This window comes from Pelobates fuscus, chromosome 5, assembly GCF_036172605.1.
Source record: "Pelobates fuscus isolate aPelFus1 chromosome 5, aPelFus1.pri, whole genome shotgun sequence".
Taxonomy (NCBI): domain Eukaryota; kingdom Metazoa; phylum Chordata; class Amphibia; order Anura; family Pelobatidae; genus Pelobates; species Pelobates fuscus.
The window spans coordinates 341,764,789-341,778,705 of NC_086321.1; the positions used below are offsets into that span (position 1 = coordinate 341,764,789).

The 13,917-nt window shown below is 40.2% G+C and overlaps 1 protein-coding gene across 2 annotated transcripts in view; it reads right to left on the minus strand.

Annotated features, from left to right (window-relative positions):
• Positions 1-9,052: 9,052 nt before the first annotated feature.
• INTS10 (integrator complex subunit 10) overlaps positions 9,053-13,917 on the minus strand; it is a 32,450-nt gene continuing 27,585 nt past the window's right edge. Inside the window, exons 15-18 of one of the 2 annotated variants that reach the window (XM_063455806.1) lie at positions 13,727-13,889; positions 13,081-13,174; positions 11,065-11,142; positions 9,053-9,679 (exon numbers count right to left, since the gene is read on the minus strand). In XM_063455806.1, coding sequence (XP_063311876.1) covers positions 9,523-9,679; positions 11,065-11,142; positions 13,081-13,174; positions 13,727-13,889 — 492 coding nt within the window. In that variant the 3' untranslated portion in view covers positions 9,053-9,522. The remainder of the gene's footprint in view (positions 9,680-11,064; positions 11,143-13,080; positions 13,175-13,726; positions 13,890-13,917) is intronic. The other variant, XM_063455807.1, reaches the window with a different exon arrangement.

Below are 13,917 nucleotides of genomic sequence, written 5' to 3' on the forward strand. Positions count from 1 at the left end.
ATATATCAAGCGGCTTTTTTTGTTTTTCTCTTTTAAACTGCTGCAATGTTAGCATCCAGCATTTCACACTTAAAAGACCTGAATGGGCAGCTTCTGATTGGCCAAGCTACTTCCTGGAGAGGGCAAATATGAAGACTGTTGTATTTGCAAGACCTGCACAGATGGGGAAGAGGGAATTTAATAAATGAGGAGGAGAAGGGAATTAACTGTATAAGCTACTGCATCTTCCTTGGGTAAGGGTGGTACAAACTGAGGACTTCCTGAAAGCCTGTTTAACTACATCCTCTTGCTTGTCAGTTTCTCTCAAACTTTTTTTTTTTTCCCTTCATATTTTCATTCTTTGTCCTCCTGGTACTGCCAAGAATTCTACTTCCCTGCTTCCAACCAGTAAGCTCCCACACTTTAACTGATCTCAGTCCAGTTCAATGTGTGAGATCTGACACAGACATCCTACAACTGTTCTTCACTGCCTGCATGATGTATAGGGAGCCTTTTCCAGGATTTTCTTGGAAGGATGTCTTGACTATAGTTTACAGTATATCTGACTTATTCTCTGGGAGATTATTTACTGTAAGACCCCTTGATTTCCTTTGTCCTTGCTTAGATGTTCTTTGAAACAGATACCGGTTTAATCCTCAACAGTTAAGATGTTGCCTTCTGTATCACGATTCCCTGTTCTGTTGGCTTTTCCCAATTGAGTTAATTGGTCCCTTATTCTGTAGCCTCTTTGGCCTGTTTCTACACTGAATATCAAAATGAGAAATATAGGCAAGTTAGGATTCAGAGGGATAAAAAAAAAAAACCTGCCTTTTACTGAAGGAGATGACATAATTTTGTTTGAGCCACTGACAATAATCTGTACCTGCCAGATCATATTATATGAATTGTTTTAGAAAGTATATAAATTCACCAAAAACCGCTTATACAACTTTTAACCAACTTGTGCCTCAACAGAGGAAAAAAAAAATCCAGTTGTGCACCAGGCTCATCTGCCAGACAAAACCAATTCAGATCTATAATATCAGGAAGTTCTGGCACTCCTGATCTTATTCAGTGAAACCTGCATAAAGTGCCAGGATACGATTGTAAATTAATTTAGGGACTTTACCTTTTTATTTTCTAGCATTGCACACTTCCCTCTGTATGTGGAAGTTAGGATTTCTAGTACAGAGGTGCTGCAGGTATATGGATGCAAGATAGAGGGTTTCTACAATAGCAAGCTCACTGACCGTCAACTGAGTTTTCCTATCCTTAGAAAAAGCCCGACATTTACAGCACTCAGCAGCTACAACCTATTTCAGTGAATATAACATTGCAGGTTTGTAACAATAAGGCTATACGTATGAAATTGTTTAACTTCTAGTCATTTTATTAGACAGTCAGTGTGGTACAGATGATATTCATCTGGGCAGTGAGTCAAGCCAACTGAAAGGCAAGCTATTTGAGTTGTCCATTCTCTGATTTCTTGAGTACTGGGGATGTAATAGCTTTGCTTGTACGGTTTAGGGACCTGACCTTTCTGGCATTTTGCTTCCTGTAAAATTATTATTTTTCTCTTCAGATTAGAGGCAGTGCTTATACCAATGGGATTTCATCTAGAGGGATAAAAAAAACAGGCAGGCAATCTCCAAAACTTTTCAAGGACCTCCCCCAATTAACCTTTGGCCTTATAAATAGCTTCCTATCCAAGACATCCCCAGTTCTTTGCCTGCCTCCAGCAGAGGAGGGTGTCAGGTCAGGTTTCTCCCTAGAAGTATGGTGAGAGGGCTGAGGCTCTGGAGGCTCTACTTCTTTTAATTACATTTTTCAGAGATCAGCCAGGGTTTACACTCCAGACGGCTGTAACTCCCTGGGTTGTATTAATTCCGTCTATACCGAGCCAGGTGCCGGGCAGACGGTGCGCTTTTGGGCACTAGCTGGGAAGTCCTGGCGGTGGAAAACTCATACAGGTTATGTTTATTTCCACCGTGGAATCGCGAAATGCAGGACATGCGTAATGTGATTTTAAAATTCAGGCGCCAATATCTTTGTTTTTTCTCTCCGGGGTCAAGATATTGGTTTCCAGGACTCAGAGAGGCTGTTTACCCAGCAGCAACTAACTGTTTGCCAGCTGCACTCAGAATTTGTTGCAAGTGTGTTCTCACCAAACCTCCTACACACTCTGAGAACATTTAAGGTAAGACTTTTTGCTTTATCTTAAATGACTCTAGCCTGAATAAGTTAATTATCAGTGTTGTAAGGTAGATAATGTTTCTAAGGGGTCCAAAATAGATTATTCTTTGAGTAGACCTATAAAGGATATTACCATATATTTTTACATAATTCTTTTGGGAAACTTTAAGTTTCTTTTCTGGCTCAAATCAGCTTCTGCCCGGTGATTAGTTATTATGACTTTCAATAATCACTAATTACTGCAACAGGGTCAGCAATTAAAGTGAAGTGGTATACATTCACGAGAGCAGGACCCGTATGACTATTGGAGGATTATCCTCGCTAGGTTATGCTTAGGGGGCTTATATTTAAAATCTGGTTAAGTTATTTTCTGTTATACAAATACAAAAAGAAGTCCTGCGCTTAGTCCCATTACTGCTGGGCCAGCAGCAAGAACTACAATACACATCAGCCCCAATATATAGTAAAAACCAAAGAAAAGAAAATTTTACTTGCGCTTTCTCCTTAATCCCTATGTATATTTAGACAGGCTGAAGGGTCAGTGTTAGGACCCGCTTAGGGGGGTCTGGCTTGACGTTGGCAGGCGGGCATTCCCTCCAATGGCCATTGGAGCAACTAAATGACCTCCATTTGTCTAAATATACATAGGGATTAAGGAGAAAGCGCAAGTAACAATTTCTTTTCTTTTCTGTTATAGCAGAGGGATTCTTTAAATGCCAGAATCCTAGCTACAGTATTTTTTTGCTTAACCCCTTGAGGACCAAATTTCTGGTATAAAAGGGAATCATGACATGTCAGACATGTCATATGTCCATAAGGGGTTAAACTTGCAGTAGGTTTTTAGCAATTGCTGTAGACAAAGCTCTGTGCAATTAGCATTCTCTCCACCTCAACTAGTTTCACCTGATATCAGTTTCTAACAAGGCAGTCTGTTTTTCAGCTGAGGCAGAACTTTTCCTGTGCTTCACTCAATGGTTGCACATTTTATGTTTTTTTCAATTCCAAGTTTGATCGTTTTCAGCAATATGACTGTTGGAATGGGAAATTCAAGAAAAGGCTTCCTAATTTTGGTTCCTGCAGGGTTTGCAGCAAACAGGTTGTTGTAATGCAGTTGCAGCTATTCTATCGGCTCTAGCCTCTGCTCCCCAAATACGGCTAAGGAAAGCCTCGATCAGGTAAGGCTGCTGGTTGGAATTGTAATTTTAAGAATTACTTCTGATATTGATCCCAGCGGAGTCTGCATCAAACAGGTTTTGTAAATTCAGTTGCAGGATGTCTGCTCTAGCCTCTGCTTCCCAAATGCGGCTAATGAAAGCCTATAGCAGGTAAGGCTGTTGTTTGGTTTTCCAATTTTGAAGTACTTCTTCTGCTATTGATTCCTGCAGAGCCTGCATCAAACAGGTGGTAGTACAGTTTGCAGTTATTCTTTCTGTTCTAGCCTCTGCTTCCCAATTGCGGCTAAGGAAAGCCTGGATGAAAGCATAGGATGTGAAGGCAGATAAGAACCATTCGGCCCATCTAGTCTGCCCAGTTTTCTAAATACTTTCATTAGTCCCTGGCCTTATCTTATAGTTAGGATAGCCTTATGCCTATCCCACGCATGCTTAAATTCCTTTACTGTGTTAAATCAGGGGTATTGTCTTCTTCTGACTGTATATCTATGTAATCAGTCTCGCTTCCGCCATTAAAGATGGTAACCTGTATGAACTAGTCTTCATGAGAAATTATTTCTTCCTCATGTTACTGGGCTTGAAGAAAATTCTAGTACAGCTGCAAACCTATGGATCATGGTCTAGTCTATGACCATACCAGTCTGTAAATGCCTGATTTGGTCAGATCCCAGAAGCCGTCCAGTCTTGGGCCTGGTTAGTACTTGTATGGGAGACCAACTAGGAACCTCAGGTGCTGTGAGTAAATTCCACCAGTTTCAATATGACGGAGATGGTTTTCTGCCTAGGTTTGTCTGCATTTTTCAGTTTTTAAGTAAATGTTTAAGAAAATGCTTACGGCAATTGCCGCTTGAGATGCTCTCACTATGCAAAATATTGCCATCCATAAATTGAATCTCTACAATTCTGCTTCCTCAGGGGCATCTAATGATTTTTTTGTACACCAGCCCCTAAAGGTTAGGGTGTTTCGACAGCATACAGATGGATGCTAATCAATCTTCTGATAAATAATTCCCCTTTCAGGAAGTGTGCGGTTCTGGTGTTTGTCAAGGAACAGTTCATAGGGAATTTAGCTGAGATAATTTGTAAAATCTTATCCGACTACATAGGACTGAAGGCTAGCTGGATAGCTCTTTGCCTTTCAGATAAAGACCAGGTATTTTCTTATCCGGATCTGGTCAGATAGTTCCACATTCGGTAGCAATTATGTACATACTAGGTCATCTTGTTTGAAAAATCTTGTTCCTGGATTTGCTTGGATTAGTTTTTCTTAGATCTGTTCACTTATGTATAGAACTTACTATTCCTCTGTTTGGCTGTAACATTAATTAGTCAACATTTATACGAAGCAGATTGGTTCAGACTCCTTAATCTTCATTCTAACGATAGTAAGAATTTGATTTTCCAGTTATGTAACTGGGACTTCTAGATCAAACAGCATGAAGTGTTTCATTGGACATGCTTGGACAGAGCCGTAAGCTTTGGTTTCCTTTTCTTTTTTGTGTATTCCAGTCTAACCTATAGTTTCCTCCTGGTTACCTATTTCCCAAGATCCTATAGGATGGGAAGGGTGAGAATGTTAGTCTTCCTCCCTTGGTGGCAAGTAGCTGTTTTACCATTCATCAAGAATGTTCCACAGGTATCTTTGGGGACCGTAACTGTATATAGTCATCCTGGAATTCTCAAGGGTACCGCTTCTCGAATTTGTTGTAATTCAATCTGACTACCTGGTTTATGTATACCAGATACTGAAGGAAAAGGTTTTGTCTCAGGAAATTATTGACAAGTTCTTTTACTATAAATGGATCTTGTTCCAAGATGTATTCCAAGAATGGAAGGTGTTGTTTTTTAGGATATTGGTCCTTAGAAAAACAGGCGTCCGCTTTAAAGTTTTAACCTCTTCTTTCTTCTTCGGATGGGCTTTGCGTATGGTTTAAAGCCAGAGCCCTCAAGGTCGAATTTCGGTTATCAGTTGATATTTAGAGGTTGGTCTCCAGATCACAAGTTTCTGCTAGGCTCTTCGTGGTTTGTTCCTATCTTCAGGGAATCTTTTCCGCAAGGGATCTTCTTTTGGGGTTTGTTACTCTGCTGATTTGAGTCTTCAGTCTAGGTCTTTGGGGGTAGTCACCCAAATTATTTTGGAAAGGACTTCAAGTTTCTGTTTTCAGCAGGAGTAAGTGGAGTTAAATTGGATTTGTTAAATTTTCTCTATCTTCCTTCTAACACTATTTTTCTAACTTTTCCCAACAGCGTTCTAGGGTCTTGGAAGTTTAATTCCACTGCCTGGGCGTTTAATTTTCGTCTACGTTGCCTTAAATGTCTGCATTCGTTTTGTCATCTAACGCCTTTGAGGCTCCTTCGATCAGTTATGTTCAGATCGGTTGCCTGAGGGTTTCTGCTATACGTTCTCTCGTTCTCATAACAGCCACGAGGTGTTCTCTTCACTCACTCTTGGTAGATGCATCTTTGGTTGCAGATTTTTTGCAGTGAGACTTGAGTCCCGCACTAAGGGATTGCTTTTGATATCCCATTGGTATAAGCACTGCCTCTAATCTGAAGGGAAAAACATAAATTTTACTTACCGTAAATTTCTTTTTCCTGAAGATTAGAGGCAGTGCTTACTTTTACCCCCCATATTTGTTCATAGTCTGAGTGGTACGGTTGGTCGGCTTTTGTATTTTCTGGGGATGTCTTGGATAGGAAGCTATTTATAAGGCCAAAGGTTAATTGGGGGAGGTCCTTGAAAAGTTTTGGAGATTGCCTGCCTGTTTTTTTTCCCTCTAGATGAAATCCCATTGGTATAAACACTGCCTCTAATCTTCAGGAAAAAGAAATTTACGGTAAGTAAAATTTGTTTTTTTAAGAACTTTATTTTTTCTGCAGGGCCAGAGTGGGGATACAAAGTAGCCCTGGGAAAAAAATAAAATGCCAGCCCCATAAGTCATTGCGGTCACATGTAAGAATGTTTTTTTTTTTTTTTTTCTTTTAATGTTTTGCTCTGAAAGGGCCAATATTTTATTTTCTAACAAAATATTGGTCCTTTCAAAGAAACATTTAATTATACAGTAAGCATACATGCAGACAGACAACTTAAGCTCATTGAATATCTCCCTGACACACTCGCTCACTCACAAGCAGGCACGCGCACACATGCTCGCTCACTAGCAGACACACTAGCAGACACACACATGCTCACTATCATGGCTGAAGCTTACCTGGCACTGGTACAATTTTGTGGCCTCTTCCTTCCAGCGAGGTCACCAAGATGCGTGAGAGCAGGGCTTGTGTTTAGGAGGCGGGGCATGCGACCGAAATTGATGTAAATTGTGCTGGGAGACTGACAGGTCTCCTTCTGGCTGCAGGCAATCTAATTGCAGCCAGAACAGCCGCCAGTTCCGCCCTCTTTACTCCCCGCAGACTGACAGTGTCTTTAAGACACCTCTCAACCAAGGCAATCCTATTGAAGCGGACATGCTGTCTTCACTATCAGCACATCAGTGTGCAAGAAAATTAAAGCAGGGGGATCAGCACTGTGAGCAGAACCTTTGGGAGAGAAGCCAAACTTTAAAGTGCATTACATTTACATCAATACAGTAGCTAACATTTCATATTTGTATAGATGAAGAAGAATGCTCTATAATCCAAACCAAGAGTTTGTGTACCATGGCAGATACTTGATATTAAAGGGTCACTATAGTCCCTGAAACAACTTTAGCTTAAAGAAGCAATTTTGGTGTATATATCATGCCCCTGCAACTTACTTTATAGCAAATTCTGTTAAATTTAGAATTTCATATCTCCTGCTCTGTTAATAGCTTGTTAAACCCTGCAGGAGCCACCTGTATGTATTTCAAGTTCAATTTACAGGGCAGATACAAACTTCTAAAGTAAGTTACATCTGATTGAAACTGAAACCAGTATGTTTTGTATCAGTCTTGTATCAGTCAGTTTGTATCTAGGGCTGCATAAACAGGAAACAAAAGTGATTTAATTCCTAAATGACAGAATTGAGAAGTAAAACTTCAGAGGCATGATCTATACACTAAAACTGCTTCATTAAGCTAAAGTTGTATTGGTGACTATAGTATCATTGTAAGTCCTTTAAAGACAGTTATTTTCACTGTCCTATTTTTTTTTTTTAATTCTTTATTTTAGGTGTGCAGTGTTAAATACAAGCTTTTGTAATGACATAGTGACTTATGACAAGAGGTAGAACCACAATGTTTAGACAGATAAGGTCTAGATATGCTGGCTTATTCTCAGTAAGGCAATATATGAGCTGTGAAGAAACAGACATGTAGGTTGCCAAGTAATTAAACTAGAGGTTAAGAAAAGTAAAAGTAAACATGCTGAGCCTATGAGTAACTCAATCTAGTTTTTGTAAAAGTTCCACTGGGTTTGAACACAAACGAAGGTAAGATAAGGAAACGGATTCACTGGGAACACTTTATAGTACGGGCACATAACATGAAACAACTAAGATCTGCACTATTAAACAGGATGGTGTGAAGATTTCGGTCAGCATGGGATCATCCAATACCACTAGCAGGTCTCAGGCAGTCCCCTCCTACTTTAAGGTCACCTCTTGTTCTCCCAAATGTCCCTGATGATAGCCAGGTTTCATGTAGATGGTCAGAGGGAGGGTTGCATGCTGCCTTCCTTTGTGTCTTGCCTTAAAGGGGATGCAGTGGTGCCCTTTTGCTGTATGAGAGTGAGGTTGTTGTATAGACCCCACGAGTATTCGGTGAGGCTCTGTGTGGCAGGGCTCTCCTCTGGCTTTGCTGGACCTGCAGCATTAGGCCACGGACTTTGGTGTCCATTTCTCTTCCCTTCCCTGGGCAGATTGGTTTAGGCAGTGTGCGTCGCGGGCGGTGGACTCTCCTTGGCTTGTGTGTCATAGTCAGAGAGGCAGCACTTCGATGGGCTCTCAGCCCAGGCGGGCGTTTAGCAGCATGGGTAAGCGCTCGTGTTTTAGGATCGCTCGGGGGAGGCCCACAGCGCCGCGTCTGCTGGGTCTTTGTTTCCTGCTTCTGTTCCTGTAAACCAGACCTCGTACGTTGTTGCAGCTTTAGCCAAAAGTTTTCAAATATTTTGTCTAGCCATTGCAGGACAGTGTCCGTGTGGCTGCCGAGAGGAGTATGCTGATTCTGTGCGTCTGTCTCAGAGTCTGCCGCCATCTTGAGTGTACGGGAAGCTGCCAGGATTTAGCAAGAGGTGAGTGTGGTAATGGTCGCCGAGGGTCAACCAGTGGGGACCGGGATATCCCCCACCGGTCCAGAGGGGGGGGAGGAGGGTAGGAATGGAGCTTATCCGCAAGGCACCTTTAGAGCGGGGAAATCGGCCGCCTTCCCCCAGCTCTGTTGCCCGCAGGCCGCAATGTTCGTCCGCGGCAACCCGCTCGCCTGTATGCTCGAGTAGGGGGTCTGTGGAATCAGCACTGTACCCCCGACCAGTATGTCATGGTTTCGTTGCTTTCAGGGTGTTGGTTGAGGGGGGATCCCCCAAAGATTATCAAGTCGTGCGGGAGCTCACGCGGTATGCGTCCGCTCAGCTCGAGGTCTTGGCTCCGCCCCCCACTGTCCTATTTTTAACATCCTCTCTTTTATACAATATCCTTTTACCTTTTATCCATACAGGCTTAAAGCGTACACACAGCTAAGCAAACACGTATTGCTAACAAGACTAATCAAATCTATAGTCATTTAGGCAGATTTTTTTTCTTTAATACATTTTCGTTTTTCAGGACACAGGAAAATGATACATTATGGCACTTCATTGGCAAACAAGGTAACACCAACATAATATACCAACCTTTCTTACTCATCTGTGCAACTTGGTTAACACAGCAAGTAGAATCTTTATGACTTACAAAGACACGATTAGTTACGGTTTAAATGCAAAACGGAATATTTACAGACACAATTACATTTAAGCAGAAATATTTGCTATTTACAGCAGCGTTACATGGGTTAGGTAGAAAAACCTAATTATTCTTAAACAGATCAGTTATATTCAAATAAGCTGGTCAAAGCGTTGTTATGACATATGTAGAATCTATTTACAGGCCTGTGGAACATGGTAAATACATACCTTACACAGTAACAGAACCAATCAAGAACATAAACCCATGAACACTATTTAAATTCAACAGTTACAACAAGGAACATTCTCCTTCTTGAGATTAAGTGAGGCACTGTAATAGTAAAATCTTTTCATTTAGACAAAAGCGATGCAGTACGACCATCAGATTTTCAGCACAGCGAGACACTTGCCGCTCCATGGCAAGTCTGAAATCTTCCTTTACCCCCTTCGTAATGCCTCGCGTTACAGTGTGATGTCTGGAACACAAAGAATGAAGTGTCAATATATGTTAGTGATGTTTAGCACGCACGACCAGTTCATATTTTGTACAGGTGAATCTGTGCTTAGAAAACACAATATTTAACAAACAATATTTGGTTTATATTAAGACTACATTTAACATTACCATAAAATGTGTGGTCTATCCTATCATTTGGTTTTAAACTCTGCAAATAATACGTTATAAATTGTATATATACTGTACTTTAAAAAAGGAAAACTCTGGGCCCCATAACTTCATCGTAATGAAGCAGTTATGATGCCATTAGGGCCCTGGCGCCAGCTTGCCATTAGGGGTTAAACTGTAAAACAAACGATTTAATGCCACTCTCCTTCCTCTTCTTGAATCAGGAAGCCTCATACAGGTGCGTCAATGATTGGCTAACGGTAGCTCCTTATTCACAAAATGACTTGAGAAACATATGTACATTTCCCAAGCCGTTTTTTTATTTTCTTCTAAAGTGTCTAGCAGAATTTTTACTTTGAACACATGTACTCTCCCCCTGTTCAATCATTATACATAACACAGAAGGTTCAAGCTGTAAATATCTGCTCTAAGTAGTTCTTAATTATGTTGGCTGATTGTTCTTTGATAAACAGCTTGGGCAGATATCTCCACTGTTGGATGAAAACATTGCCAACACAAAAGGTTGCAGACAAATAGTGTAACGCTGACCAACCTTTCCGGCATTCCAGAGCGTTTGTTAACCAAACATTTAGGTTAACATCAAGCTTTATGATCTTTTAACTACTGAAACAATGTTTTATAAGTTGCAACTTGTCCTAGTCAAGCCATTTTCTTGAAGTCAATGCGTTTGCATTTTCTTTGGTTCCCCAAAACTCTGCCAGATACTGAGCAAGTACTGGTTTTAACGCTCTACCTCTAGCACGAGTATAGCAGTGGAGAGGTCCTTTAAACCTGTGACAATACTGTACGATATTTCCTGCAATTAATCATTATACTACTATGTAAAACTGAACACTTCCACTTCACATGCAGCTGTTACAAAAAGACAACTTATGTTGTTGAGAGCTGAGAAGTGCATATATTTGGGATGACTCAAATGCCAGTAATTCTTTAAAAGAAAAAGTCTACTGCTCTATGCAGTGTGCGATGTATGACAAGACGTTCATAGTTTCATGTGATGTAAAAAGGTTGCCAACTGAATACAAAACACCAGTCACTGATGAGTCGGAAAATGTGCGATGTCAAACAGTACAGTCAAATGATGCTTAAACAATAAAATAAAGATATGAGTAAAAATATTGGACACCAAACAGTAAAAAACTATGGGCTGTGAAAAAAAATAAAAAAAAAGTGGACCACAGAGCACATTATGAGCAGGCTGTGCAGACTTGGTACCTGTCAGCGGCTGCTATGCTGGGTTGTAGGACAGGTATGAATTCCTGCTGCAGCAACCCCAGGGTACTGCTAGACGCCCTTTAAAAACAGCAAACACCAATGTTCAAAAACACCCAAAAACAGCTTTACCCTCGCTTACAAAAAACCCACATTTTTAAAAATGTTGAATTATCCTTTTGGGCCATGAGGGTACTCACATAAAGAACTGCTTGAAGCCAAGCACCAAAGCCACTTTATCTTAAATAAGAAGTGGTTTTGATGCATATACGCCCGTATAGGTGTTCAGATACAGGCTATATGCTGTAAACATGCCTCTAGTGGCTGTCAGGATAACAGCCACAAGAGGGACTTCCTCATTGAAGACTTTACATTACTGAAAGTATTTACATTCAATGGCACAGAGTATGATTCCACCAAACGTTGTGAATGCTGCTCAGAAAAGCAATGGATGCAGTGCTTCCCTATGAGAAGCATCGCTAATGCTTCTCAAAAGCACTGGATTGAACCAGAGGCCATGCAGCTGGGTGATATTTAAAGAAAGAGCAGCTACCAGCAGTAGACTGCACAGCACGAATAAACTGAAGTACAACTGAATAAAAAAAAAAAAAAAAATTCTTAAAATGTTTATTATTTATATCAATGTCAGTGTCCCTTTAAAGTTAGTTTTTTTTTTTTTTGCACAAACATTTGTGAGTGTTGCCCAGAAAACGATAATTAAAGGGACACTATAGTCACCAGAACAACTGCAGCTTAGTGCATTTGTTCTGGTGAGTAGAATCATTACCTTCAGGCTTTTTGCAGTAAACACTGTCTTTTCAGAGAAAATGCAGTGTTTACATTATAGCCTAGAGAAACCTCCACTGGCCACTTTCCAGATGGCTACTAGAGGTGCTTCATGGGGCAGTGACTGCCATGCAGTGTCTCCACCCTCTGCATGAACACTGAACTTTCCTCATAATGATGCATTGATTCAATACATCTATATGAAGAGATGTTGATTGGCCAGGGCTGTGCTTGGCTTGTGCTGGTTCTGCCTACTTAACAGTCTTAGCTGATCATCTGTGAAAGCATTGTGATTGGCTCACAGAATCACTTCTGATTATGTCAGCCAAAAGGCAGATCAGGGGCAGAGGCAGCAACTTCAAACTTTAATACAAGTAAGATTTTACTATCTTTAGGGAGGCAAGGCAGGGACAGGGGGGCTAGATAGTGATTTTAGCATTATAGGGTCAGGAATACAGGTTTGTGTTCCTGACCCTATAGTGTTCCTTTAAGTGTAGAAATCCACGTTGCTGTATTTACCTACTCTAGAACCAAGCAGCAAAAGTACTACGCTTTTCTGTCAATGAACACTGTATGTGAAGGTTGAGAAAAAGGGAACATTGGGGATTTTGTATCAAATATGTGGCATTCGTTTTCTTGAATGTGCCAGTTTTGTGTGCATGTTCTTATGTAAACAACCAGTTTCCTGCCTTCTCTGCAGTAGGTTAAAATAATATTACCCCACTTTTTACTTCTCTTTTTTTCCTGATGGTTTTACAGTTGGATACTTTCACTAGACAAATGAGTAATACTAGCAAGAAAAAAAATTGTCAAATACTGGCAGTAAAATTTGTCAAAAAGAACTTTTGCACGCTTGCACCTTTTTATATAATTTAGGAACAACACATTTCTGAACAGAAAAAGAGGGGAAAAAAATTAAATGCTAAAAAAGACAATGGCCTTAATTAAAAATCTTAGAGATTCTTTTCAAAATGATGTATCTACAAAAACTCCCATAGACTTTAATGGTGTAGTATTCTGGAGATAAATAATTTGAAAAGTTTTTTAAAAAAATATTAAATAATTTGGAAAGCGTATTCAACAATATTACATTAAGGTTATAGTTTGTTTTTCATATTGTTTTGGTCCTAGTAAAATCTTTTAGGTGACAAGCCCCCTTGATATCAATGTTGAGAAATCCTGTGATAATGGCATTCATAAAATATATTAACATTTATTTTTAATTTAACTTACTTGAGTAGAACTCCTTGATTGGGGATTAACTCTAGGTGAATCTTACCCCCTTCCTGTGTCCTTAGGTAGGCAAATTCTTCTAACATATCAATGTCTTTAAAGCCCGTTAAGGAAGTAGATGAATATGAGTTGATAAGAACAAATGTTTCTATCTGTCAAGAACCATTAGTTCAATGAGATACAAAGGTTAGTATTCAGTCTATTAGAAAAAAACACATTAAAAGTGGAACACCCACCACGTCATTCCTTTCGAGTGCAACCAAGAAGGGGGGGGGGGGGGGGGTGATCGGAAAAAAATTAAATGGGTGACCTTGGCCTTCAAGTCTTAGAACCACAAAATACAAACCACATCAGCCAGTGCAAGACAAGGTCCTCTGATTTACCAATGTAAAAAAAAAAAAACTACAGGGTCTCTTGGAACTTGCTTGTTGAAGCACCCTGTACGTACTGACTTGGCTTGTTGGTCCTTCAAACAGCTTCAGCACATGTTCCACTCCAGGAATGCATCTGACTTGATATGCAATTGTTTAGCCACTATTCAAACAAATTAAGGCATGCTGAATCTATTACAAAGTATGCTTTCTTTTTAAAACCTAAGCTTTACTGAAGTTATGGAGATGAATTACTAAAAGCAATAAAAGGATACTTGTAATGTAGTTGAAAAAGTTTTCATATTGGAAGTTGCCCTGCTGACAAATCTTGCCAATTGCTTTCAGGAACAGGTTTTCTCCTTTCGGCCAGTCGTGCTGAAGTAACACAATGACATGCCCTAAAGCAATGTCATCCCGAGTGTCAGCGAAGGCTCTGAGCTACCAGAAAAGAAAATTAACATATTAG